This window comes from Siphateles boraxobius, unplaced genomic scaffold, assembly GCF_051911475.1.
Source record: "Siphateles boraxobius isolate OS27281-9 unplaced genomic scaffold, OSU_SipBor_1 35, whole genome shotgun sequence".
Lineage (NCBI taxonomy): Eukaryota > Metazoa > Chordata > Actinopteri > Cypriniformes > Leuciscidae > Siphateles > Siphateles boraxobius.
In genome coordinates this window covers 12,765,652-12,793,649 of record NW_027508975.1, presented here as the reverse complement: position 1 = coordinate 12,793,649, position 27,998 = coordinate 12,765,652, and the positions used below count along the sequence as shown (strand labels likewise).

The 27,998-nt window shown below is 35.9% G+C and overlaps 2 protein-coding genes across 2 annotated transcripts; one reads left to right on the top strand and one right to left on the bottom strand.

The window, feature by feature from the left end:
• Positions 1 to 132: 132 nt before the first annotated feature.
• On the bottom strand, positions 133 to 15,696 carry sacm1la (SAC1 like phosphatidylinositide phosphatase a). The gene is made up of 20 exons (XM_077196438.1): positions 15,617 to 15,696; positions 12,412 to 12,509; positions 11,023 to 11,097; positions 10,794 to 10,921; positions 7,627 to 7,776; positions 7,110 to 7,169; positions 6,996 to 7,029; positions 6,619 to 6,720; positions 6,452 to 6,537; positions 6,267 to 6,353; positions 6,043 to 6,111; positions 5,871 to 5,950; positions 4,336 to 4,434; positions 3,988 to 4,126; positions 3,623 to 3,692; positions 3,445 to 3,517; positions 3,271 to 3,364; positions 3,094 to 3,186; positions 2,846 to 2,903; positions 133 to 2,412 (listed from the first exon to the last, which is right to left on the bottom strand). Exons 1-20 carry the CDS (start codon positions 15,643 to 15,645, stop codon positions 2,276 to 2,278), a joined length of 1,761 nt encoding a protein of 586 aa, XP_077052553.1. The 5' UTR covers positions 15,646 to 15,696; the 3' UTR covers positions 133 to 2,275.
• Positions 15,697 to 24,319: 8,623 nt separating this feature from the next.
• Positions 24,320 to 26,537, top strand: tnfa (tumor necrosis factor a (TNF superfamily, member 2)). The gene is made up of 4 exons (XM_077196449.1): positions 24,320 to 24,634; positions 24,717 to 24,744; positions 24,858 to 24,929; positions 25,994 to 26,537. The coding sequence occupies exons 1-4, from the start codon at positions 24,458 to 24,460 to the stop codon at positions 26,425 to 26,427; spliced, it is 711 nt and encodes a 236-aa protein (XP_077052564.1). The 5' UTR covers positions 24,320 to 24,457; the 3' UTR covers positions 26,428 to 26,537.
• The last annotated feature ends 1,461 nt before the right edge of the window (positions 26,538 to 27,998 follow it).

Genomic DNA, 27,998 nt, shown 5'->3' with positions numbered 1-27,998 from the left:
TTAATGTTATTAACATTGATGGAAGAACACAGCTGAAGACGACTAAAAACCATAGACTTAGCTCATAAACTCAGATGTTTGTGTCTCAGCTCTGTTAATAGTATTTGCATTAATAAGAAGCAGAACAAGCACTTTACTGGTAGAATTTATTAAACATATTTTCATAATGAATCAATCAGTTACAGTGGTTAAATTACACCTCAGTGACTCAAAAGGAAACGATACCAAGACTATGAGCAATAGTCTTAAGCAGTGTGGTTTTTCACCAGAACTGTAGATGTTAAAGACTGATAAGGACAAGACTGATAGACTATTAAAGACAACGGATGTAATGTCTCACAAATTATTCCCTTAAAATCATGGGTGCGTACGGAATATTTTGATAATGACCACAGTAATCATAAATCCCACTGTAAGGTTGAGGCATATATTCTCTTAATCATACAAGATGAGAAAGTGGATTAGACAGTATTTAAAACACTGTCAGGAACAAGACCAAAACACAATTAATATTGATAATATGTCATTTAACACACTTCAAACCATTGCACCCTGAAAGTATAATGATGCAGTTCATAATCTAGGGTAATGAAATCCATATTCATCCAACCCTGTGATGGAAGAATGTGATTAGTAACATCACTTCGATTGATCAATAACTCAACCAGAAAGTGCTAAAGCTATGATGTTGTAAACTACACTGTACAGTACAATGACACACTCATATTTATATATATTCGTAATTTCTTCCCAATGTACAGTTTACACATCAGATTTACACAAGTAAACATCAAAAGTACAGGATTTACTTATTAGTGTTGTGTTTCCATCAAGTCATTTTAATTCCAAGTTGTACTGCAAATTCTCTTCATCTTTGCACACAAAGCAAATGGATAAAATATGCCCTGATTGAATTTGATGAAACTGGCATTTGCAATATCCTGTTGAAATGTTTCACATATGACAGTTACTCCAACTTACATTATCATTTGCAGAAGATAACAAAACACAGATATAAAGGCATCAAAATCTACATTCTTTGTCAATATTAAACCAAACTGATAACCATCCAGTTCTAAAGGTAGTAATGAGTTCAAAAGGAACACCTTAAAGTAATTAATTTGCCCCCCCCCCCCCCCCCCCCCAAAAAAAACTTGCTAAATGTGTCTAAGTTTGTCAAAATTAAAGAAAATTGGTGGGTTAAAGGTAAGACATTTTGAAATGCACAATCATGCAAGTAAACATTAAGAAAACTGACAATTTTATTCTGATTCTGTTCATGAAGCCACCTGTCTAAATAATTTAAACAAAAGCAAATACCTTTTCAATTGTCAGTATAGTTTAAGTGAATTCAATTAAAAGTGTGAGCCAATTTGAATCTGAAGTCTTTTTCCATCTAATGAACTGGTAACATTGAAGAGGAGTGCAATCAAAGAGCCATTAAAGAGTGACTTTATACGTGTCATATCTGTTAGTGTGCATTGGTCCACGAAGAGACATAAAGAAGTCATACAGAAAAGTGCTGTTCACATTTTTTTTCTGTAAACTCATAAAGAAAGTGCTTAATACCTCTCTCTCTCCCTAGAGTGACTCCACAGCTGTCTAATTTTATCATTTATGAGGGACACAAAACCATAAACATGCTGGCAGAACAAAAGGAAACCACATTAAAACACAAACTGGTACTGCAAAGAAGAGCTAAAAATATAACCAATGCATAAGGCTGATTTCAGGACAGATTTGAGAGGACAGAAATAGTAATAACCAAGGAATGAGCCACTTGATGCATCATGTAACATTCACTTGCATAGCGATCTAATTAGAATAGACCTTCATTGATCTGTCAACCCATAGACTGGGCCAATGGGCACAAGTCTGGTGTCCAATATCATAAAGAAGAAACTCTAGAGCCAAAACAAGAACTTGAACGGGTCAATTTAGATTGATCTCCAAAAAGTAACAACACAACAGCTTTAGATGCTATGTCCACAATGCACTTACAGGCTGGATATCTTGTGCAACCCATGAGCAATGCTGAACTGATTAAACTAAACTAGTAAGGAAATTTGGACACCACACCATGTCCTATGATTCAATGGAAATTTGTAGTGAAATTATGAGGTAATACAGGCTGGTAATACAGGTTTTTATAGGAGCAGGAAACAGGGATACTTGCTCTGCTGAAGAAGTTTAAGGACAGTGTGGAGAGCAGGTTAATTAAACTTTTGGAGGAAAATGAAGAGGAAACAGAGCAGAAAGAACGAGGTCTGTATATTCAATCCATCTTCTCTTTTTGGACCAGTTTCGGTGCGTCAACAAACTCTCGTCCATTGACCACGATGACGGCGGCCGTAAGAGCACTGGCCAATCCCCAGAATAACACGTACGCCAGGGTCTCCGTCCAAGTGTCACCTGATAGAGAGTACAGATCCATTATTATTCACAAATTACTGTACTACTGTATTCTAGCTCAAAGTTTCTTGGGAAAATGGGAAATATTTAAATGAGGAATATTGCAACGTGTACATTCCCGGAAGGAAACTCAAGACTACAATCGAGGGGTTTTCAGGGAGTTCAGAAACAGTGCTTACTAATATACTGAATAACTCCCTTTGGAGTGACTTACACAATAGGACCCATTAAAAGAGACTTTTTATTATTAATGATAATTGAGAAATTAAAAACATGCTCATCACTGAGGAGGTGTATTTAAGTCATTGCATGTATAAATTTGGATACATCTTAAATGGATTTTTGAATAAATTAATGTATCTGGACATAACAAAATTAGGGTCATGTCATTGACCCTATTGCTTTATTTCACATTGCATTATAATGACCTTACCAGCCATTAGGAGACAGATGATGCACATGGAGAAAGCCACCACCATAATAACAGGAAGCTGCGGAAGGAATAACAGAGAAATAGCAATATAAACTATACAGGAAATGACCAGCAGCTGGTGGTGTTGAATTATAAATGTTAAGACTGCCTGAAGTAGCTTGGACTACATTTTTCTCTTTTATATTCATCATGGTAATGACCTCTTTTAATTCGAATTCTCTTACAAGTAGTATGCACAAAGCACTGACCAAGAGGAACTTCCAGTCCTTCTGCGCGTGCAGAGGCATCAAGCCATCAGTTTCATCCACAGTATAGTTTCCAAGGAAGAGATCGATGGAGTCCTGTGGGCAAAGTCAATTACTTAAAATTCACCACAGCAAACTGGGTCTGATTGAAAGACATAAAGACAAAGATGTCATACGCACTTGTCTGAACCCGTCTGAGAAATTGTTCTTGTAATAACGGATCATTGAGTTCCAGCCGTCCATTACCAAACCCCAATGAGTCCTCTTCCCAGTTCTGAGGTCAAAGGTGAAGGTTACAACGGTAGACATACACAACTGCAGTCAGATATTCTGAAAGGAGTCTGGGACGAGTACCTGGTGAAGTCAGTTTTCAGGGCTCCTGTTCCTGCATACTGTTTAGCACAGGCATTGGCATTGTCTGCCCACGCTGAGAAAAAGAGTAAATGAAAACAATGGTGGTTTCTTGTTGTATTTAGGGTCGATAACAGGAGAATTGTGTGTACTGAAGTAATTTCTAAAAATATAAACACACCATTCTTATAAATCTTCTCAAAATCAGCCTGTTCCTCAATCCTCTGGCCAACATGGAGGACACCCATCCTCTGAAATGACATGCAGCTCAAGGTGAGGAGGTACACATAATGACAAACCAATTGTCAACCACATTATGGATCCATATCACTGATTTCTAAATGTTTGCAATCATGACTGCATAATAGAGCGTTTACCCTTCCTAAAAAAAAATACATGACGCATCGAGTTTCTAGTAAGTTTCTTTCACTGACAGAAAAATCCTGCACAAAGCCACAAAAATCAGTCAGATTTCTCATGTGCGTAAGTGTCCTCAATTGCGTCACACCTAGTTAGGACGAGGCTATTTGTGATGCGGTCTTTCACCTGTAGCTGGCTCTGAAGGGAGCGTCTGGCCAGCAGGCTCTGAATGACGTTGGTGCGGTCCAGGCAGTCCATACAGTTACTGCGGAAGGTTCCAGACTGCTCGGACGACACCTTCCCATCTGAGCTCACCATAAAGTACCTGCAGAATCAACATTCAAGAACCAGATCAAAGTGAGCCAGTGACGACATCAGAGACCACAGTCCTGATTAAATGACTTGCATATTTACACATCAGACTTTCCATCCTCTCTTCACAGACATATAGTCTTTGTGTCATCTCCAAAAGCTTCTTATGTAATATTTCCTATTACAATTTATAGAAATGACAGAACAGAAATAAATACAAACCCAAACTCGTCTTGCATATCAGAAACTGCATCAACGAGAATCTGGAGGCGATGCCATCTCATCTTACTGCACTCTTTGTGAAAGTCAAAGGCTATGTACCTCAAATGAAACACAAGCTATCACTACACAGTGAAATACAAGAGGCAAATAGAAAGATCTTATATGATCATAAGATTATGTTACATATGTTACAAACGATTTCTATTTGAAATAAAAGCTGTTCTTTTAATTTTCTATTAATCAAAGAACCCTGAAAAAAAAGGCATCAGGGTTTCCACAAAAATATTAAGTAGCACACCTGTTTTCAACATTGATGATAATAAGAGATGTTTCTTGAGCAGTAAATCAACATTTTAGAATGATTTCTGAAGGATCATGTAACACTTAAGACTGGAGTAATGATTCTGAAAATTCAGTTTTTCCATCACAAGAATACATTAAAGTATATTAAAATAGAAAATAGCTTTTTTTAAACCGTAATAATATTTCAAAATACTACTGTTTTTACAGTGTTTTGGTCAAAGAGCACACTTAGGGTTGCCAACCGTTCCGTATAACACGGAATCGTCCCTTATTTGACACATAGAAGTTGTTCCGTATTGAACTGATACGCTATGATATGATAATAAAAAAAACAAGACGGTGCGGTAGATACTAATTTCTCCCCCTGTTTGTCTATGATCAGCCTTTTAGCGTTTTTAACATCTTGGAACATCATCAGAGAATGCCCTTTTAATTGGTCGTTAGTCATTGTGAGTCACGTATCGTAGCAACGATGACGACAAGTGACAACAGCGGGAAATGTAAAAATGACTACCTCCGAGCAGCCGGCGAAAAGAAAGTTAACTATAATGGAAGAATAATTATATAAAGATATTTGCACTACACTTCCTTAAAATGTTGTCTAATTAAATTTAAAATATTATTTTTTGCACTGGAAAGAACATTCTAGAAGTCTAATTCTATTGAATAAGTTCGCACAAGGCTACAGAAAACTCTTGTGATTATTTTTCTTCAAATGCAGTCTAAGTCGATGAGTTTTGAATGTTATATGTTGTATTTGTTTAAGTAAAAAATAAAACGTATTATAAACTAAACAAATCCACGGTTCATTGTTGGCAAAATGATCATGATAGCCTTTATATATCTATGTGGTTCACTCTTGTATATTGATTAGGCCTACTTTGCTATTCTATAAATATATAGGCCTAATAAGTTGTATTATAATATGCTATAATGTATGATAGCATACAATATTCACCAGAAGCAATAATTTCAGGGGTTATTTTTCAAAATTTTCTTCCGTGGGGACATGTCACCCACCCACTCCCCCGTTCCTTATTTCCATTTCAGAAAGTTGGCAACCCTAAGTACACTTCTCCTCAACAAGATGAATGATTTGAGGCATCTGACATAGTGTAATACTTGGTTTTAAGGGTTTGTCAAAAACCCAAATCCTAGTATCAGCAATAATAATTGCCTTAGCAAACACGACTAAAAATGCATCTGTAGGCATTAAAAAAAACTTTAAGTACTTGATGAGTCCATTTTCCATGCCGTTGACCATTTTGGCGAAGGCCTGTTCGAGGGGTAACTCAGATCCTTTCTGATTCACCTACAGACAAAGCAATTATCTTAAATTTTGTGACCAATGGCAACAATTTTCTGAAATATTCTACAACAAGAAAAATAAAAGTGTTTATTTACCAAATTTAGAATCACTTGTTTGCCATAAATGAGAACCTGTGACTCAAAATGCCTCCTGAATCCATCCATCTGCAACAATAGATAGATAGATAGATAGATAGATAGATAGATAGATAGATAGATAGATAGATAGATAGATAGATAGATAGATAGCTAGATGGGTAGATGGATAGATGGATAGATGGATAGATGGATAGATGGATAGATGGATAGATGGATCTTACATGATTGGTTTCTGTGCTTATCTGAGGCTTGGGCTTGTACCTCAGGTTGGGTCTTTGAGACCAGAAAAAGGGCATGGATCCTCGAGTCTGTGTAAGAGGATGGTGAAAGAGGACTACTGAGGTGAATTTTGGGAGGTCAACAACAAATATCCTTGTAATAGAGGCCAAAAGTAATTTCAACCAACCTGCACAAAGGATGCCCTAGCATTATTGTACTGGACTATCTGTTCTGTCTCAACGAAGTTAGCAGCATGTCCTTCAGAGTCAATGCCTGGGGTGCAGGGGAAAATTATAATATCTGCAGTAAAGACAACAGTGTACATTTCTATAAATGCTTAAGTGTATATCTGACCTCTGACATAATATCGGACCCCCGCTCTAAAACAGCTCCGTCTAGAGATGAGGATCCACTGAAACACCTTCCCATTGATGCAGCATGGCTTCATCACAATAACTGAAGAAATGGGTTAAGCCTCAATATCACATGGTTTTACTACTAATGTGTCATTTAACTGACAGTTTTATCCAACGCAACTTACAGTGCAAATGACAGGGGCAATCCTCTTGCTAAATAAAATGTATTTGTAGATAAATTTAGATATTTGTAGATGGATTTAAAACTAGTCATGTCCAGTTAGAGATTCTTTTTCTTTATCCAGACAGTCAAGGCAAAATAAAGAGAGCAACTTAACCATGAACAACTCTGTTAAAATGCACCTGAAAGGATACATCCATGGATGACAGGAAATGCAAATTTATGGAGCTGAAAAGGGGAACCAGTGAATAAGCATGCATGAATTTCTCATATGTTCAATGTTTTATGTATTAGGAATATTTTTATACCTCGGGCTGTGAGATGATTTCTCTTAAAAGGTTTCCATTCCACACGAACCTCTGGTCCGCCTATGTGGAGAGACAAGAGAGAAGACCAAACTAAACAACTTCCAGAGATCATCTGAAAAGTTATTGTTATTTTGCAGGATGTAAGATATCATGAACAATGCAACCAAATATGCTCAGTTTGAACGCACAAAACTTGAACTTTATCAAAACAGGCAGACACAAAAGCACAAAATCTGGCTTTGAAAACAAAACATGAGGAAAAACACAGTGTGTGCCCACATGTCAGCAAGTGTGCTTGTAAAACAAGACCTTTGCAAGTCTAGTTTACAAAGTGACGGAACATCTCCTGTGACGGCCCTTTATTGTAAATTAGGGATGCGGTTTGAGACAATGAGCTGACCAGCCAACCTGCACCCTGCTGTGCTCTATTTCTCTCTCTGCCACTGAAACCTCAAACAGCTCTGTCTCTCTTCTACCATCATCACTCGCTCTCATCTGCATTCTTTCCTCTGCTCACCCTCTCTAGCAGGCTCATCTCCTGGAAGTCCGGGCTGGTGTTGGACAGGCGCTGTTGGGTGTGGGTCAGGTCATAGCCCGTGCAGAAGTAGAAACCGTCTGTATTGAGTACACTGCTAATCATAGTCAGAAATGTCTTGTTGTCTTGCATCTGTGAGAATGAAACAGCCATTGAAGAAGATTACAGGCAATACATGATTCGAACAGAAATAAGACTAGGGTTGTTGTTTTATTATTTAATTAATTGGTGCATTTTGACAATTTTATTATTGGAAAAAGTAAAGAAATTACAGGACATAATGTGAAGAAGATGGAGAAATGTGATCAGGTAGGGGTGAGCAATAATTAACTTGACAATAAAACCTAGCAATATAACCAAAAGTAAAACTTACAATTATGGCCAATAATGATGCAATATATAGATTTCTTTTAATTAAAAATGTGTTTAAAATGAACTACTAAAAAAGTCCTTTTGAAAAGGTCCAAAAGGTACAGTTTTGAAAATTAATATTATGATTTATAAATGATTTTCTATTTGAACAGTTGCAGATGCAAGAAATATAAAGTATAAAGATAAAGTGAATATAAAAATAAAGTATTATTTTTTATTAATATATTATGTAATAATAATAATGCAATATATCGCAATGCAATATATAATAATGATGCAATATATAGATTTTTTTAAATTAAAAATTAATTTAATTTTTAAATTAAAAATATATAGTAATGCAATATATAATAATGATAAAATATATCCATTTTATTTTATTAAAAATGTGTTTAAAATGAACTACTAAAAAAGTCCTTTTGAAAATGCCCCAATTATTTAAAGGCACACTTTAAAATTAATATTGTAATTTATATTTGATTTTCTATTTGAACAGTTGCAGATGCAAAACATATAAAGGATAAAGATAAAGTGAATATAAAAATAAAGTATTATTTTTTATTAATATATTATTTAATAATAATAATTAAATAACTTGATAATATATTAATTCTATTTGTATGTATTTTGATTTTATTATTAAGGCAAGACACCCCAGGTGAATTGGGTAAACAATTATTAATAGATATCACCAAACTTCCCCAGTTGATTGATAACATTAAGAATTGTTTTTTTAGAATGTTATGTTTAAATATGCAAATGAGGTGTTATCTAATTAAATATGCACCAATTTACATACATTTCTAGAACAAAAATCTGGTCAGGTTCAAAAACATTTGACGTATTAGAGTCAAAGGCTTTTACAGGGGGGATTTTGGATATAACTCGTATAAATCAGAAAATACTGTCAACAACCAGAATTTTTTAGGAATAAAAAGTTGTATAAAAACAGGCAAATTATATAAACCCCTCTGTAAAAACCTTCAGAATATAGATAGGAATAAACCTGTAAAGTTTGGTGTTGTGTAAGTGCTGCTGAAGTGGAAATGTCTGCCTCAGTACAGGAGAAAACATTCATTTAGAGAAAACGGCCTTTAAAGATATGTACTGAAACTAAAACAGACGCAAACAGATAAAGTGCTATAAAAGATACACTTAAAAGACTGGATTTGGGGATTTTTTCCTTGTTTAAATAACACTTTATGAAAAAATTGATAGGTGCATGAAAAAAAACTGTATTTTTGCCTGTAGTGTCTCACCTTAAATTATTAATTTAAAAAATAATTATTAATGATACAACTAATGATTATCAATAATACTATTGTTTAATACTATTTGTTTCTATCATTAACGTATCATTAATATAATTTAATGATGATACTATTTTGTCTGTTTCTCTCTTTTGTCTGTCACACTTTTATTTTTTGCCCAATTTCATGAGAAAAAAATAGACCTGTACTAAATTTATAATAGAGGTAAATTTGGGTCACAAAATAATGTGGGACAAATCTGAATTTGCATATCTCTCATGAACTCCTAATGGCCCGGTTTCACAGACAGGACTGTGATATTTTAAGATATATTAGTGCAAGTTGCTTTCAGTTAAAAAAAGCAGATCTATGTGTCTGGAGCAGATCTAACTGCTAAGCCATGACTTTGACAAAGAAAGGGAGTTTGTCATGTTCAAAAAAGTCAGTTGAAAGTTTTGTAGTTGAGGCTTATGCACATCATGTATTCAAATCATGCATGTTCACAAGTTGATCTGCTCCAAAGCATCACACAGCACTCAAAGCTTTGCTAAATGTACAGGTGCCAAAACTATGCTCTATGCCAATGGCAAGACTTTAAGTCTGTGCATATCCCTTCTGCGGTCAGTGAACACAAGCCAAAGCTCTGATTCTGGGAATGGGGTGGAATAGGAACGACCTGCGTTTTTAAATTCTGCTCATCTCTGTGCCCACAGAGTTAATATTTAAATGCAATTCATTATCAAAATTTCACAATATTTAACATAAATCATTATGTAGACAATTCATGCATGGAATCAATATTAAGGTGAGAAACAGATTAGTAAACGTGTGGCACCTTCATCTCAGTGTCTTATTAGTGAGGCAAGAATCCTACTTTGGACAAGTCAGCAAACAACGATGATAATGCAAAATGTACTTGCATTTTCTTATTAAATTGTGGTCTGGCACATTTTGAGACAAAACAATGCAATTAAACCGTCGCTAGAAGCATTCACTGCAGACTTGAACCCGTACATTGCCATTACTTTACTCCTATCTGAAGGTTCAGAGGTGTTTGGACTACTTTATCTGTCTAGTTAGTCCACTTGCAGTCAAGCCTTCCAGGCACTTTTTCAACTCTAGCAGGAAACATTTCCTGTGACCATTACTGGTCTACTCACCAGCAGTATCCAAGGCAAGCATTTCAGCCGAAGTCTTAGCCTTGCTAAATAATGCAGCAAGTATACAACACTGTAATGAGATATCACTGAGCTCTGAGCATGGGCTCAAATGAAAAATTTACTGTACGAGTACATCCCGCTTTCACAAACTGGGGCTGCATCTGCTGCTTTGTTATCACAGCACTTCTGAGTAAACTATAAATAGAAAAAAGGCACAAAAAAATCATAGCAGGAAACCTTTGGTTATGATTTAGAGACGCACTGGGAAACTCATCAAACAACAATTGACATTTAGTGCCCACTTTCTATTCAAGGTGTCACAAACATCAGCATTAAACTGAAAGTTGAGGTTAGGGACTTTGATGACCTGAATATCTGTGAGGTGCAAAATGGTCTTCTTATAAGAAATCACATCAAACTCCACCGCTTTCCACACAGTGTGGCCAAACAAGTCACCCACTTTCCTCTTCCGGGTGATGACTATGAGGTACATCCCTGAAGAAGCCAAAAAAAGTCATGCGTCATGGCAAGCAAACATGTACGTGATACAATTAACGTTCCGAATTCTATGTGGTACATCATAATATGGGACCTACCAGCCACAAGACGAACAGTTCCCATGATTCCACAAATGGGTCTGGTTACGCCTGATGGGGGGATGTCCTTAATACCTTCAAGAACAAAAAACATTAATGCACCATACAAATGACAGTAACCCATTTTGCAGATTGGGAAGATTTAAAGAGGTCCTATTACACTTTTTTACTTTTTCAACTTTCTTTATTGTGTAATGTTGCTGTTTGAGCATGAAGAAGGTCTGCAAAGTTACAAAACACAAAGCCACTCCAAAGGGAGTTATTCAGTATATCAGTTATCACTGCTTCTGAACTCCCTGAAACAACTCGACTGCAATTAGTTTTTTTCTGGGAATATACATGTCACAATATCCCTGATTTAAATAATTCCCACACACATTCATGCACAAAAATTCAGGCCTGGTTAAGTTGCATTAGTAATGAGTTGAAACTCGTGGTTATGGTAAGGTGCGTGACATTTCCAATTCCGAAATTCGAAGCGGGTTGACCAATCACAACACACAGATACAGACAAACAATTAGAGCACATTGCGCTTTTTAAAAGAGGGGCTTTATAGAGACAGGATCTAAACAGAGCGTTACAGAGGTGCTGCAACAATGTAAAATATGTGAAAAACAATGTTTTTTTTAACATTTAAACATGAAAACCTAATCTAAAAGACCTCAAAATCAAGACATTGAAAGAGGGCATAATAGGTCCCCTTTAATATACTTCTCTGCTCCGGCATGAGGAAGTAACAGCGTTACTGTTACTATAGTAACAGTATGGGAAGTATCTGCCCATACTATAAATCTTTCACTGTACTTTTTTTTACATGTTCAGAGAAATGAGGTACTTAACCTTCAGAAAATCTTCATCGCCAGCCTCAGGAAGACAAACTACATTTTATATGAGCTGTTTTATTTGCTATTCACTTTTATCCCTGTTATTGACATTTGTGACATTTTTAAATATAGTTTAAACACCCTAGTTTGGTAGTTTGCCAATTGTTTAGCAATAGATAATAATTTGGGGTTGGTAAGATGTTTTTAAAAGAAGTCTCTTATGCTCAGCAAGGCGGCATTTATTTGAACAAAAATACAGTAAAAACAGTAATATTGCTAAATATTATTACAATTTAAAATAGCTGAGACGTACATACATTTTAAGACTTTTAGACAATTTTAGATTTGATATGTAATATGATAATTTCTCATGCTAGGCTAATTTCATATTAGACAAAGTTTATCAAACATTTCCAGTTCTTGTCCTGTAAATCATTTGTGCTTTATGGTTAAAAAAAAGGACACCAAAGCGTATTATAACAGAATGGGTCATTTGAATAAAAAATTAAATGGAATACAATGCATTTAGAATGGCTTCCAATCCTATTAGTCATCAAACCATACCTGCAAGGGTCATCTCTGTGGACACCCTATCAATAACCAACACGTCATTAGCTCCATCATCACAAGCCTCAATGTAGAACTTCTCAGGTGTTGCATGCCTATGAAAAGCAGAAAAGAGAAGAAACATCAGCAATCATGTTCTATTTTTTAAACCCAACTATTTCTGAATGAGAGCAGCACGTCAATTCTGAGTCAGGGGTCAGGGTTTGGCTGGTTAGCATGTGGATGTTAGCTAGGAGCTGCATTCTGGTAGGAAATCGCAAGATTATTGGAAATGTGCTAAACCGTACTGAGTGAAGACAAAAAACACTGAGAAGCTTTTGACTGGTGATAATATCAACAAGACAAAACATCAGTAACATCATAGCTTAAAAGTTAATCTCATCTCAGACCATCTGGAGAGACCAGATTATCAGCAGCAGCATAAATCAGAAATTAAATACTTTTTCATTTCGACTGTGCATATTTTTATAAAGTTTAGATGAAATTACAGATAGGATTGGATTATCTCTTTATGCGAATTTCAACAGTGTGAGGAGTTTGAGAATCTGTTTCAGTAACACATCCTTTTTGTGTGTTCCACTTTTATGACTGGAGTCTTCCTTCCTTTCCAAAATGCTGAGCAACCACTTTCTGTGCACCACTTAATGTGTCTGCAACCAGGGAGGCATCCTGCGCTTGCACGGTTAACCTCTGCCCCATTAATCATTAGTACATACATAATAGTGACTGAGGAAATTTCCTCAATTTCAAAAATTTACTTGATGGCTCACAGTTTGTTTAGATGACACATGGTAACACAACAACATAGTATTTTTATAACTCTCAGAGCCAATTGATCAGGTAACGTAAGTAAAGGCAACACAGATGTTCAACTTTAGCCAGCAGGTTTTATTTGTTTGTTTGTTTTTTGCCAGAGTTGCAGAAAAGTTGCATCACTTATAGAACTGTGTCTAGGGTTGTACTTTATTTTAAGGTGATGTAGTTACACGTTACTACATGTACTTACTATAGTAATTACAGTGAATTATGCCTAATTACAAGTAACTAACCCTAAACCAAACCATAACCCTAACCGCAACTCCATAGTAAGTACATGTAGTTAATTTATTACTAAGCACTTTATACTACTACGTATTTGAGAGAGTAGAATGTAACTACATCACCTTAAAATAAAGTGTAACTGTGTCTCGTGTCTGTATATGACAAAACACAGCCATTATAAATCATAGAAAACATTCAATACAAAATATACACAATAAATCCTGTATTGTGTATATTTTTGTATAGTGTCGTGCATATTTCATGTAAATGTTGAGCCTTGTAAAGTGCACTGTATGAAGTACGTATCAAAGACTTTCACCCACCACTGCACTTATTTGTTTTGGTGGTGAGAGAATAAGGGTGATTTGATTTAATTTGAAGGTGAATCAAAATGGGTAATGAGGCTAAACACACACAGTGCTTATGGTGCAAGGGTTTATGTCATTATATTTTTTCTGTAATACCATTGGCAATGCTCTTTTTATTATGCAAGAGGCCATTTATAAGACTCAAAGGCTTACTGTACCTCTAAAAAACGTAGGCTGAACAATAATAAGGGCAAATTTCATAATTAAAGCTGATGCAAACAATCATTTATATTTTGGTGTTTAGGGTGCATAATGGTGAATCTAAAGGACTGTAAAGAACATGTCTGGGTCATCACCACAGCAAATTAAATAAATACATTAAAATAAACAATTAATAATTAAACCAAATAAATAAATACTATCAATGTTTTTTTGAACAATACATTTAAAAAATGTTGCATTGTAACATTATTATGACAATTAAGCACATTTTATCATTACTGCGATGCAAAAACCCTAATTCATTCTAAAAGCAATTTTAAAAAGGTATATTATTTAAGTGAAACATACAGAAATACACATCATGGTAGGATTTTGCAATCTTAAAATAATTTTTAAATTGGCATGAAACAGAAGTTGTGATATTCTTTTCTTTCCTATTGTGACGTGAAACAGCTTCTCGAACTAGAAATTTCTTTTGTCCAGGACTTAACTTTGCCCATCGGGACTTGGTTTGTTATTGCTGTCTTATATGATTGACAGGTCGTCCCACCCTCGCACCAGTAAACACATCATCAGGGAACTGAAGAGATGTCATTGGGGGACTGGAGGGGGAAGTTATTTTGATTAAAGATTACAAGGGCACATGAATTAAAATAATAATAATAATAATAATGTGCATAGATAAATCATTTGATGAATACAGCAATCTTCCATAAAAACAAGAATTGCCAAGTTTGATTTGATGGTGACTTTAAAGTGCATAGAGACTCTTATGGGCCAAATGATGTTTCTGACATACTGGTTTTATTGTAGGAAAAAACAAATCTGTGCCCAATGCCCATATAAGATGATTTTTATTTCAATTGTCATGAAAATAATATCATTGTGCAAAAAAAAAAAAAAAAAAAAAAAAAAAAAAAATCCTGGTTCTCAGAACTGTACATGTTCAGATGTCAGTAACTCAGAATACAGACAGATCACTGTAACCAACCAACTGTCATGTTGATGTAAGGTGTGTAATAGTGACATTCCATTCAGCTTTACTTCCCTTTTAATCGTGCGCCTGCAGTTTCACCCCTTTCATAAAAAAGCACAATTTTAACAGTATAGATACATACCAATAAGTCAAATTACTTGATATTTATATACAAATCTAATGGTTCTCAATGGCTTTTTCAAATATAATGTCCTATTTCAAAGAAATAATAGATTTCATACTGTACAAAAAAGGTTTATAGCAGGAATAATGTTTTGAATGAAAAGCATTAACAGTTTAACAGCAGCTTTACACAAATGCAGCACTGAAACAGATCACTGTGCTTCAGTGCATTTTATGCATAGACAAAAATGTGCGCATCTAACTTGCAATCTCAATCATGTATAAGAACAGGTGCGTTTTGTCTAGAAAGGCAGTTCATTAGGTTTTGATACACAGCCAATCTGAACTGTCTCTGAACCGCTTAAGCCTGTACAGCTTCCACAACAACAAAAAACTGCCCTGTACAGACAACCACACACCCTGACAGCGCACACAGACGCTGCCATTAAACAAGCTGACATTCATTAAAGTGAAACTGAGAACTGTATGGGTTTATATATGTCGATGTGCTCGAATAAAAGTTTTAACTTACAGGTTGAACCTCTCGTAGGCGGTCGCCATCTTCACTTCCGGGTTTGGTCAATCCGACCGACGTGACGTATATACGGGAGTGGCGATCGGAAGGTGCGGCTTCCGGTTCACCGTGACGGTGCCTGACGGTGCAGGTTACCTTATTTGCACCGGACTCTATTTGCTCAAGGTCATAGAGTTCGTATTTGTCTCATTTTATACACTGTTAGGTATGTCTGTGAAAAAAAAAAAAAATTATGTCTGTGAAAGTGAAAGATATATAACACTATATATATAATTTATTTACTTCTGAAACAATAAAAAAGTCAGAACCGAGCTGGGTAAAACCTCTTTTAAATATGCCGCAGCCTCGAATTGGAATATTTTCCAGACTGAGATAAAGCTAAAAAATGTGGTGTCTTGTAGTCAATTAAAATTTTTATTAAGCAATCTTCAGTGTAAATTAATGGTGTGTAGCCCTAAATGTTTTTAACCAGTTGCATGTTTTATGTTTATGTAGGCTACTGTCTAACTCAGCTGCCTATCTTGGCCAGGACACTCCTGTAAAAGAGATTTTAATCTCAGTGAGTCTTCCTGGTTAAATAAAGGTAAAAAAATAAATAAATTTAAAACATAAATATTCAAGACAAGTATTTTTAGTTAAAATGTCTCAAACATTCCGAAGGCCATTTCTGCCACAATAAATAAATAAATAAATCGGTCAATCATTTATGAGATAGCCCTATGACATAAAAAGTTGAACGTATGAGATAGGCCTACTATAGGCGTCATGACATAAATTATTAAATAAAGTAAAAAATTATGAGAAAAAGCATTTATCAAATAAAAAGTTGACATAAGGATTTCCATTACATGAGAGTAGATGTTAAAACTTCATGCTGATTTGTACTCAGCTTTCGCCAAGATAAGCACCAACTAAGACATAGCTTTACAGTAATCATAATATAGTTTAATATATAACATAATAATATGACATTAAAAGTCAAAATTACAACCTACTAAATAATAATAGGAGAAATTCAAATTTGACATAAAAAAGTCGAAAGTATTTGATTAAATCATAATTGTGACAAAGTCAATTATCTCATACTTTTGACTTATGTCATAATTTTGTCATTTTATCTGGTAATTATGTCGTTTTATTGTAAATTATGTACCAAAACACGATTTGTTTTCTAATGTGTCTTCCATAGTCTCAATAAGCATAACACATTTCTAAGACATTGTGATCTCATTTTACAGTTGAATTAATTATTTTATTTATTTTTATTTCAAACTTATTATGTGTCTCTGTTTTAATGCAGTGCTTACAGTTATATGTTTAAATAAATAAATAAAATTAATCCTAACTTAACACAACTGGACAATTTTAATAACCACAAATAGGACTATAAAAAAGAATAATAATAAAATCAATGTCTCCAACAAGTAAATCCATACATTTACACACATATAGTATTGTGCAATGTACTGAATATAAAAATGCAAGTGTAAAGGTGATGATACACAAAGCAACTTTTTGAGAAAATGTTGCTGTCAACGGGCTACCAGGTTAGACACAGGGCCCACGTCCGATCTAAAGAATCCAGAAATTTGTTGCCCATTTTCAATGGGAAAGTGCGTAAGCAACATTGCCTGGCAACATTGCTCAAAAAAGTTGCCCTGTGTTCATCAGACTTTAAGCAGGTCAACGGTTGTAGGAAGGACATCTGTTTGTTGCATGTGTATATGCTTTCCACAGCTATTCAAATTATCATTAAATCATTAAAAAAATCCCAGTCCTTGAATTATTTAAGGAGTGTGATTATGCATATGACAATAGTCCCCCACCCACAAACCCAACCCAAAGATGAGTCAGGAGGCAAGGGTAACCCCCAACTCAGAAAGGTAAAGAGGAAACCTAGTTTCACCTGCAAAGGAACCCACAACAGGATGTTTCCCCTCAACTGCACCACTGTGAACATCATTGTATCCACTGATTAGCATTTGTATAAGATTACATGATATAATCATACACAAAGATATATAGCATGTACAGTACCATTTAAAAGTTTGGGGTCAGTAAAAAAAAATTTCTAAGAAATGTACTTTTATTCAGCAAGGCTGCATTATATTCTTTAAAAGTGACAGTAAATGCATTTATAATGTTACAAAAGATGATGTAAAAAGATGATGAAAATAAATGCTATTCTTTTGAACTGTTTACATCAACAATCCTTAAATAAATGTATCACAGTCTACACAAAATATTAAGCACAACTGTTTTTGACATTGATAATAATAAGAAATGTTTCTTGAGCAGCAAATCAGTATTCGAATGATTTCTGAAGGATCATGTGTCACTACTTGAGTGCTGAAAATTCAGCTTTGACATCACATCACAGGAATCGATTACATTTGAATATATTCAAATAGAAATCAGTTGTTTTAGATTGTAACAATAGCCTATATCACAAAATTGTTCAATTTAATCAAATAAATGCAGCCTTGCTGTGCAGAGATTTGTTCAAAACATAAAAAAGTCTCACATCATGCAATACTATACCTTCATCGATTCATTAAAAATCTAATTTCCCAGCAAAGGCCAACGACTCCCAGTCTCAATTTCTGATCGTGTTAAACAAGGCTGTTTCAATAAACAATCAGCATCGAGTACAAACTTGAGTACAGACGACTTCAAACAATCGTGCTTTGCAAATGATTAATCAAAACAGAGACTTTAAAACACCACACACAATCTTATAATCAAGCAAACACTTTCAGCATAAAATATTTAAACTTACTACAGTACTTTTTCATTCCCCTGCGCTGTTGAAACGCATTGCTCACTCGCTCAAATGGCTCGATGCTCTCCAAATTACATCACAATATATAGACGATATTGATGATACCGCCAACCTGACCTCATCTTCCATTTGCCACAAGAAGAATGGACCCAACCGAAAACGGCATGGCCTCACCTGCTGTATTGATGTTATGCCTTGAGCAGAAGCACCAAAGTCTCGAGGCCGGCACCAGCTGATTTCCCTATCTGGCAAGCCTAACAGACTTCCCCGATTGCTCGCTGTGCGCTTTCTTTTAAGCCAGCTTGACTGAGCGTACAAAGCCAGCTGAAATCCTGCCCTGCAGCTAATTTTATTGGTTAAGGTTACAGTGACGGGTAGGTTTAGGGATCAGTGTTTGGTGTAGGCAATCAGTACAGTGAATGACATGACCAATGAAACCTTTAGAATCGGCTGCAGGGCGGGATTTCCGTTGAACTGGTTTGGGGGGAAAAATTACACGTCGCCGTCTCTAGCCTCCGTGTCCATCGCTCCACCTCGGCCTGTTGACACATCGGCTCCACCCTGGCTTCTCCCTCCCTCAGCTCCACCGGAAACCATCAGCCATGCGGCTCTACCGGGCTCCCTTGTCCCTCCTGTTCCACCTTGATCAGACATCGTCCTGCTTGCACCTTTGGCTTCGTCTGGCTCCACCCTCCTCCCCACGGTTCTGTCTTCGTCTTCTGTCCCGCTGTCTCTGCCTCTGTCCTCTGGTTATCCGCCTCCACCTGGTATGCTCGTCGCCGCGGCTCCACCTCGGTCTCCAGTGCCATCGGTCTTGCGTGGGCTTATTGGCCAGTCACCAGGGTCTCCATCTGTGGCGTCATTTCAGTTGGTTGTCCCAAAGGTGCCTTCCATCAAGTTGGTAACATGACTAGTCTCGCCCTGGGGCCTCGTCCTGGCTGGTCCCTGGCTTAACATCTGGCTCCTGGCTTCCTCTTGGCTCCTCCCACCAACCATTCCTACATGGACTATTTTTGTTTTTGCCTTGGACTCTTTGTTTTTTGTCCACTCCACACCCTCCTCCAGAGCCCCCTTCCTCTTCAGTTGGACTATTTACACTGCGAGGACACGCCTTTTTTAGGAGGGGGCGTACTGTTGCATGTATGGTCTGTCTCCTATGTTTCATTGTGTTTTTGGTTTAGTCCTATGACCTAGTTTCCCCCGGTCTGTCTAATTATTTCTGTCATTCACCTGTGCCATGTTAATTTACCAAGTTCCTTTGTTTGCTTTTTATACAACCTTAGAAAAGTTCCAGAAAAGTTGGGACATATTGTAAAGTGCAATAAAATTCACAATCTACACAGTATACTAGTGCAAAGTTTCTTTACAATAATTGGCACTTGATTAAGGTTCAATGCTTTGTTTAATGCAATGACATGATCAATGATAAAGAGATTTCCGCAAATACCTGTCAGATCAGCATGCAATCTAAGGAACTTTTATTTTGTGAGATTAGTCAGATAAGTGTTAGATTAGTCAGATGTCTGAATTCCCCTCTTCTTTCAACACCCCCAACCAATCACTGTCAGACTCTGCCAACAAATATGTGGGAGTTGCATGAAGAGATGTCAGTTTATCCCATGATGCTGCAAATGGAGGAAGCTGGGGGTCACATTGTGTTGTTACAACAAACATGGCTTATTTCATGAAAGCTGCCGTAATGTCGTTATTCCAGGGATGAGCACGGCATCCCGTGATCAAACTTTTTAATCTGTATTTTAATTTCCCAGTTTCACTTCCTTTAAGGAAGCTAACAATATCTTTTAATGTCATAATTGGGGAGAATTTAATTTCAGGGGAATCTTTTATCTTTTATATGTGCTGTGACTGAATCAAAAGTTTATTGTAAATATCCTGTTGCCTGAGATGCACTTTTAAATACTGACATCTCGACAGAGATATCAAATTAAAAATCAAATAATAAAAGATATTCCTATCTATATTTATATAAAGTCATAAATCAAATTAAGAGTTATGTGACCCAGTCCCAGGCCGAAAGAAGAACCGTTTTTTTTTTCAGTTCATGCTTACACTGAAATGTGACCACAGAGATTCAGTACACTATTTCTAAACGTCCTTTTAAGTTCTCCATATTCAGTAGAAGCCTACGTATCTTTCACATCTTTACACCCTCTCACGTAGTATGAAACTTGCATCATTTGGTCCATCAGAATTAATGCGGAATTTAAATACATTTCTTTCTTGACACAAAGTGGTTGGAATTATGGCAAACCAGTTTCCCATAATTAAACCCACATGCACCTTTAATGTTTAAGTAAAGATGACAAGGGCCAAAACTAATTTTAGTGCGCTAAATGCAAAATAGCAGCATTTATAAAAAATAATATAAATGAATAAAAATATATTATTTTGATGCAGTTCACTTTATTTAAACAATTTATTTTCATTTAACCTCATTGTATCAGGTTTCTGATTCAACTGTGACTGCTTTATGTTCAGTTGACTTGAAACGGTTACTCTTTTACTTAACTTGATGTTTTCATTTTGAAATAACATGTTTCAATCAAGTAACCCAATCAAAAAGGACTTTCACGTCCCATCATACTTTGCACGGAGCTGAATTGGGAGAGTAAATGTTGAAATAAAGTGTTATTTTTTGCATTAAGCAAGATGAGAAAATGAAGAGACTTGTTAAAGGGATAGTTCACCCAAAAATGTCCTGGCTCTTCCAAACCTTATAATGGGAGTAAATGGGTAGGCTATATGATTTTGGAAGTCCATCAGAGCCTATCCATCCGTAATAAAAGTGTTCGAAACGGCTCTGGGGGGTTAGTAAAGGCCTTCTGAAGCGAAGAGATGCGTTTGTGTAAGAAAATTATCCATATTTAAAACTTTATTGACTAAAATAGCTTCCGGCAGTCAGCCGTACGCGTCGACTTCGTCACCAAATTCACTCCCATTATAAGGTTTGGAAGAGCCAGGACATTTTTAATCTAACTCCGATTGTATTTGTCTGAAAGAAGAATGTCATACACACCTATGGCTTCAGGGTGAGTAAATCATGGCTATATTTTCATTTTTGGGTGACCTGTCCCTTTAATGTTTAATGTTCTATTAGGGCAGGGCAGGGGTAAGCAAGTTCGGTCCTAGAGTGCCGCTGTCCTGCAGAGTTTGGCTCCAACACTGAAAAAAACCTCACCTGCCTATAGTCTTAGTAATCCTGAAAACATTGATTAGCGTTCAAGTTAAATAAACGTCATTGATTCTAGTTAGCTGTACATGGTTGATTCTATTGGGTTATATTTGTTTCAGTCACGTGGAACCACTGTCCATGACTGAATCAAGTTCAGCCAAAGAGCTATTAACAAACATATATGGTTTCCTCATTTCTAATGTCTAAGCTCAGACAGTATGCTGCAGGCATATGAAATATGATGTAATCTCGCTGTTTCTGTCTCACACAGACACAGTAATGAAATTTTAGTAAAAACGATTTGTGATGGAGTAAATAATTTATAAAGTCCGACATGACATAAAATTGAATCTCTCAACAGTCACGCTGCGTCTAAAATCATGTACTGAGCTACTACATATGAATTTGAATTTATTAAAAAAGCAACCATTAAAAAGTGTTTTGTATGTTGTATAAATTAAATTCAGATTTATTACATCCACCATGTTGTTACTGTCACATGACCTACCAGCATCAGCTGCGTCACTTCACTGCCATTCATAAATCCCCTCCCACAGACGCAGCGTCTGTCTTTTGTTTTGTTTGACACAGAGCCCCTGAGTGAAGGAACATGGTAAAGGGGGAAAAAAACATGAGATGAGAGAAAAAAATTATCAGTGCTTTTGCGTTCTCTTGCAAATATTTTGTGTTCCCCTAAAAAACTTTGCATTTGCTTGCAAAATGTTTACGTTCCCCAAAGAAATTTGAAACATTGAAATATATTTTTTCCATATTTAATTCCATTACCATGTCCCTTTATGGTTGTCACGGATACACCAGCATCAGCGCCAGACCTCCACACTCCGCCCACTCGTTCAGCCTCACCAGAATACTTATCACCAGCACCTGTCATCTTCACCTGTCAGCAATCAGCACTCACTTCACTCACACCTTAAAAACCACACCAGTTCACTCACTCAGTTGTCTGGTCTCGTCGACACTCCATCGACTTCCTGACTCTCTCAACCTGAACCTGCTACTTACCTGACGAATCCTACCTGCTTGCTGCTATCCCGTTCAGCGATCCCAGTCATCCAGTCTCCAACCTGTCTGCTCTCTTCGGCCTTCCCGTCATCTACATTCTATATCAGATAAGAGACACTTCAAATACCAAACCATCCACGTTCACTGTTTCTACTCTCCACCATCATCCACTACTGCCGCAACTGAGTGCTTTCAATAAAGACCACTGCTACTTTACCTGTTTGTGTCCTTCCGTTTCATGACAATGGTCTTGTTTTGTTCGTGCTTTGCACATTACTTGTAAGTTCTTTGTTTTTTTTTTCTGTAAGAGTTTAAGATTACAAATCATGTATTCAGTAATTATTGGATAACAAAATTCTCCACTGGATTATTTTTAACTCCACAATGAGTTTTCATTTTAGTACAAAATGTGTACGTTTATAAAAATCATAAATATATTAGAAATTGGAGCATTTATATATCTCTTATCCAATTAATTTGACATTATCATTCACTTATCCCATAACAACTTTTGGGAAATTACAACAGTCCTAAAACACCATTTACAGGCAAAAATAAACTTTTCACCTAATATTTTCAAACCGGAAGACTTTTTTTCCTGTATAGCCTGCTGTGACATAACACAGTTTCTGTTGTTATTCTGTGTTAGATTACAAGAGCAGTGAGCAAAGCTACACTCACTTCTCAAAAGTCATAAAAACATTGAAGTTGTGCGGCCTAAATGAAAAGTCATCGTCTGAGATAAATGGACAGAATAATTCCTCCTCTATCCCAGGTTCACGCTGTGAGGCCCATACAAATGTCAAATGCACTTATTCTTTTGTGCAATTTCAATCATGTCATGCTGAATACAAAAAGAGAAAATTGCAATGTTCACCTCTCATTTGCACCAGAGGAGGCATTTTTCAGGACTGACTATGGAAAAAACAGTGAACAAAGAGTGGAATTTTGCAACAAACAGAAAAATCCATTCTAAACTTTTTGATTCATTCTTAGTAAGAACTTCTCTCAATTGTCATCAGATTTGTGTAGAATATGCAAAATAAATATTATTAAGAATATATTAATTTAAGATAGTAATTATAAATTTGGTATACATTAGTAATATCAATTAACTACATGTTACTATATAGGTTTTGGTTTAGGGTTAATAAAGTATCATATGCATAATTTATAGTTATTACTCTAGTAACAGGACTATACAAAGCATATAAATTAGTGCTGTCAAATCGATTAATATACATTTGACATAATACAATTTGTGTGTATATATATTATTTGATTTATTTATATTATATATGTCTGTGGCTGGGTGTGTATACTGTATAAACACACATGTATTTATATATATATACAGTATATATGTGTGCATATGTGTATATACACACACATATAATATATATATATATATATACACACACATAAACAAAAACTTTTATGTTAGATGTGTTATTTTATATTATATATATGATGTCACACAGTCAAACTGTATGTCATGAATGATGTCACACTCAAAACCATAAACATGCCCCTTTATTTTTAGAGATTGTAATTCCCTTACTATGTTTCAGTGGGTGTGAGTGTAACTCATGTTTTCTCCCCTCCATCTCATTACCACTTACTTTTCTCCACACTATACTCTGACATCACTGGAGTTTCCCCTGGTCGTCTCTGAGCTTTAAAAAGAATGAAGAACCATATTCTGAACACAACAGTGAAAGACCAACCAAGCAGAGCACTGAAGTGATAAACTGCGCTGAGAAGACTACAGAATCTTTTAAAAAGCATTTTGGCAGAATCTGTATTTGTACATCTTTCGGAGAACTAACACACAGTAAGGATGGAGCATGACAGTCAAGTATTGTTGGGTCTTGAAGAAGGAACTCTGCCTTTACCAAGGGCGATGGTATCGAGGAGGAAGGCTGGCTCTTCAAAGTCAGGCGTATGGCGGGTGTGTGGGGTTTTTCTGGCTGTGACCCTGTGTGCTGCCGCTGCAGTCTGCTTCACGCTCAACAAGGTCAGAATCTTGTCCGTATACATAACATTACCATAAGTGCATTATTAGATGTGTAATCGTGTGTCTCTTGTTCTCTCTATAGTCTCAGAGTAATCAGGAAAGTGGAACTGGTGAGTTCAGACACTAACTTTCAGATCCCCTTTGTTCCATTCATACCAGCGTATTTTATTTTCTGTGGAACTAAATAATCTTATATGAGTAATTTTGTGTCTCTCCCCATCAGGGCTCAAGCTTACAATGAGAGATCATTTTTCACAACCAAATTTCACTTCCAAGGCCGCCATCCATTTAACAGGTAAGCTTGATTCCAAAGTGCTAAAAGTGGTAAATTGTGAATGAATGGTAAAAAGTCTTGCACATCATATGTGCTAATATTATAACTGAATGCATTAAAAGTATATAATGCATCATAAAACTATTTTGCATTATATTATACATTCTAAGTCCAAATACTCTTTGGGGGCATATGACGTCTAAAATGTGTCTGGGCTATAATCTTGAATCATTTGGTTATGTATCCAAAATTGTAGGATGTGTGTTATGTTTGTATTTCACTCCTATATAATTTTTTTGAAACTCAAAAATTGGTTGCAGGTCTGTTCCCCTATCAGAGCAGACCTGCAACCAATTTTTGAGTTTCAAAAAAATTATATAGGGATGCATAATTATTATGCTTTTCATATCTTTAATATGTTTAAGTCAAAGGGCAAAGTCAAACTCTGCTGTAATATGACACAAATTCATCTATCATTTAGAGATTAAAACAATTATAGATGCCAATGCCAATTACATATGCCAGTATGTTGTGATAAACACATAACAACACCATTGTGTTGCATGATGCACGCTCTCATTCTTGAAAACCAGACAAACTATACAAAGTAAAAGAAAATATGAACCTGACTACAGTTTGTACAGTTTCACTTACAGCAAAGATTAATATAGTTTGTGCATTTAGTGTGTTGGCTGGCAAGAACATATTGAAATTAAGAGACATTTAAAAATCCCCAAACTAATTTAATTTGTTTAATTTTAAGAAATGAATTGTTCAATGTGTTAACATTAATTAATGCATTAAGTATCAATTTAACGTGTCCTTGAATTAAAAAACATTTACAGCACTAATTCATCCAGGCTAGGTTATTTATAAATATACCATTGTTCATTATTAATTCATATGATATTTGTTCCTATTATAATAACTAATATTAATTTATACAGCTTGAAACTATTTATAGCTAAATTGCATTAAACAAGACATAAAATGATTATGGCAGTCTGCTTTGTTGGGATGCACTTGATGTCTAATGTAAAATCTGTATCTGACTTATTCCATGTTTTTTGTATTCTCTTCTATAGGTGGATATGAGTCTAAAGACACAACCCTAGATTGGAGAGTGAACCAGGACCAAGCTTTCTCTGCAGGCGGCTTACAATTAGTAAATAGGGAGATCATCATTCCTGATGACGGCATTTACTTCGTCTACACCCAGGTCTCTTTCCACATCAGCTGCTCGACTGACAGGACTGCGGACCACAACGCTGTGTATATGAGCCACGCGGTGAAGCGCTTTTCCGATTCCTATGGAAGTTACAAGCCGCTTTTCAGCGCTATCCGCTCCGCCTGCATACACACTCCTGACACTGAAGAGCTGTCGTACAACACAATTTACCTCGGCGCGGCCTTCCAGTTACTAGCCGGAGACAGACTGAGCACCGAAACCACTTCAAAACTCCTGCCCAGCGTCGACAATGAACACGGAAAGACCTTCTTTGGGGTGTTTGCTCTATGAACATGGACGTCAAGCAAAACTTGAAAAGCAGGCCTAAGGAAAGAATGGAAACCCGTGGAGAGGAAAGCAATATGCTCAGCTTGAACTCCAATGACACCATTGCTGAGACTGAAATGTTTTATATTAAAACGGGTCAATACTATAACTCCATGAAACGTATGGATCAAAGGCATCCCGATATGATTTTAAATGGGGGGAAAACTTAAACTGATTTTAAGTGGGGCATTATGTCAGGTCCATGAAAGCTGTCCAAAAAAATTAGCCTATATATTGTTTGTGGTAATGTTGATATATTGTATATTTATTTATTATTTATATCTATTTATTTAACTATTTATTATTTAAAAAAAACTACTGCACTGCTACTGTAATGAAATTCAATCATTTAATAAATCTAAAACCAAATGAACTCTCAGCAATGCATGTAAAATCAATTCTAATGAAATTCTGATGTGTAATTTGCAGTTTTCCTCTAAAACAGAAGACAATCAACTGTCTTTGGCTCTGATATTATAGGCTACTGAGAGCAAAAGGTTGAAACGTTGGTTGTGTAAAAGTTGTGTAGAGGAAACATTGGTTGTGATTAAATATTTCTGCCAAAAAAGGCCAAACAAACTTTTTGTTGTCCCAGTTCGCAAGATATTTGTATTAATATATGCACCAAGCATTTACAAACCCCTCTGCAACCATGTTTCCGCTGACACTGTTTCCTTATCAGAGACTGTGGTTTCAGTGAGGGGAAACTCCCTTGCATGCATCATTACGTCAGGCTCACATAGAGTGGGCATATTTTTGGTTACTCCAAGCCTGTCTGTGAATCTAACCAACAATGGGCAAGGAGCAGTAAAAAACAGTGGGTTATGCTTCATAGTGACGTTCATTCGTCATTATCTATCTCTATCTGATGTTTGAATAATAGAAAGCACTGATGTTCATGTGGTAAAATGCTGCTGTTAATGTAACTTACACAGAAAGACCGTGGGCTTCAAGGCCACCAGTGTGTGACTATAAAGTAGATGTTTTTTGAGACAATACTGTGGAAAAACTCTTGCTTGAGGCATTGAGGGATAATGTATTATGATAGAGGTCATTCTCTAATTTGTCTACAGCTATAATCTGCCATGAAATATCAATTCATGTTCTTCAAAGTTATACTGTAGTAACATTAATGGTACGTTTTGTGTGCTTTAAAAATCAATCAGTGTCCTTGGAAGAGTGTTATGCTGCTTTTTAGCTAAAACTTTGAACCATCTTCGCAGAACAAGAGTGTTTTCCATAAATCTCAGGTCAGGGCAAGTTGACATGTGTTTTATGTTAATCCAGTTAATTAATTACACCATTTGTCAATGATTGTATATTTTGTAGAGTGTATTTTTATTTTCTTCTTTTTTCCCTTTTTTGTTCTATGGGCCATTTTGTGTTTCACAGAAGAAAAAATTGTGGAAGATACCTTTTACTTGTGAGTTTATAGAGATCAGATTAAAAAATAATAATTATTCTCAAATCATTCTCAATAAACAGTAAAACTGTGAAGAATCAGTGACTGACTATTAGTTTAAAGGTTGTCAATA

What these genes read in the sequence shown, in the direction of transcription:
- sacm1la (XM_077196438.1), bottom strand. Translation starts at nt 15,645, where the DNA reads ATGGCGACCGCCTACGAGAGGTTCAACCT. An exon ending in CTAGGGCATCCTTTGTGCAG is followed by an intron (nt 6,354 to 6,451) that starts GTTGGTTGAAAT and finishes CCTCTTACACAG; the next exon opens with ACTCGAGGATCCATGCCCTT. An exon ending in CCCTTCAGAGCCAGCTACAG is followed by an intron (nt 3,693 to 3,987) that starts GTGAAAGACCGC and finishes ATGTCATTTCAG; the next exon opens with AGGATGGGTGTCCTCCATGT.
- tnfa (XM_077196449.1), top strand. Translation starts at nt 24,458, where the DNA reads ATGGAGCATGACAGTCAAGTATTGTTGGGTCTTGAAGAAGGAACTCTG. An exon ending in TCTGCTTCACGCTCAACAAG is followed by an intron (nt 24,635 to 24,716) that starts GTCAGAATCTTG and finishes TTCTCTCTATAG; the next exon opens with TCTCAGAGTAATCAGGAAAG. An exon ending in TAATCAGGAAAGTGGAACTG is followed by an intron (nt 24,745 to 24,857) that starts GTGAGTTCAGAC and finishes TCTCCCCATCAG; the next exon opens with GGCTCAAGCTTACAATGAGA.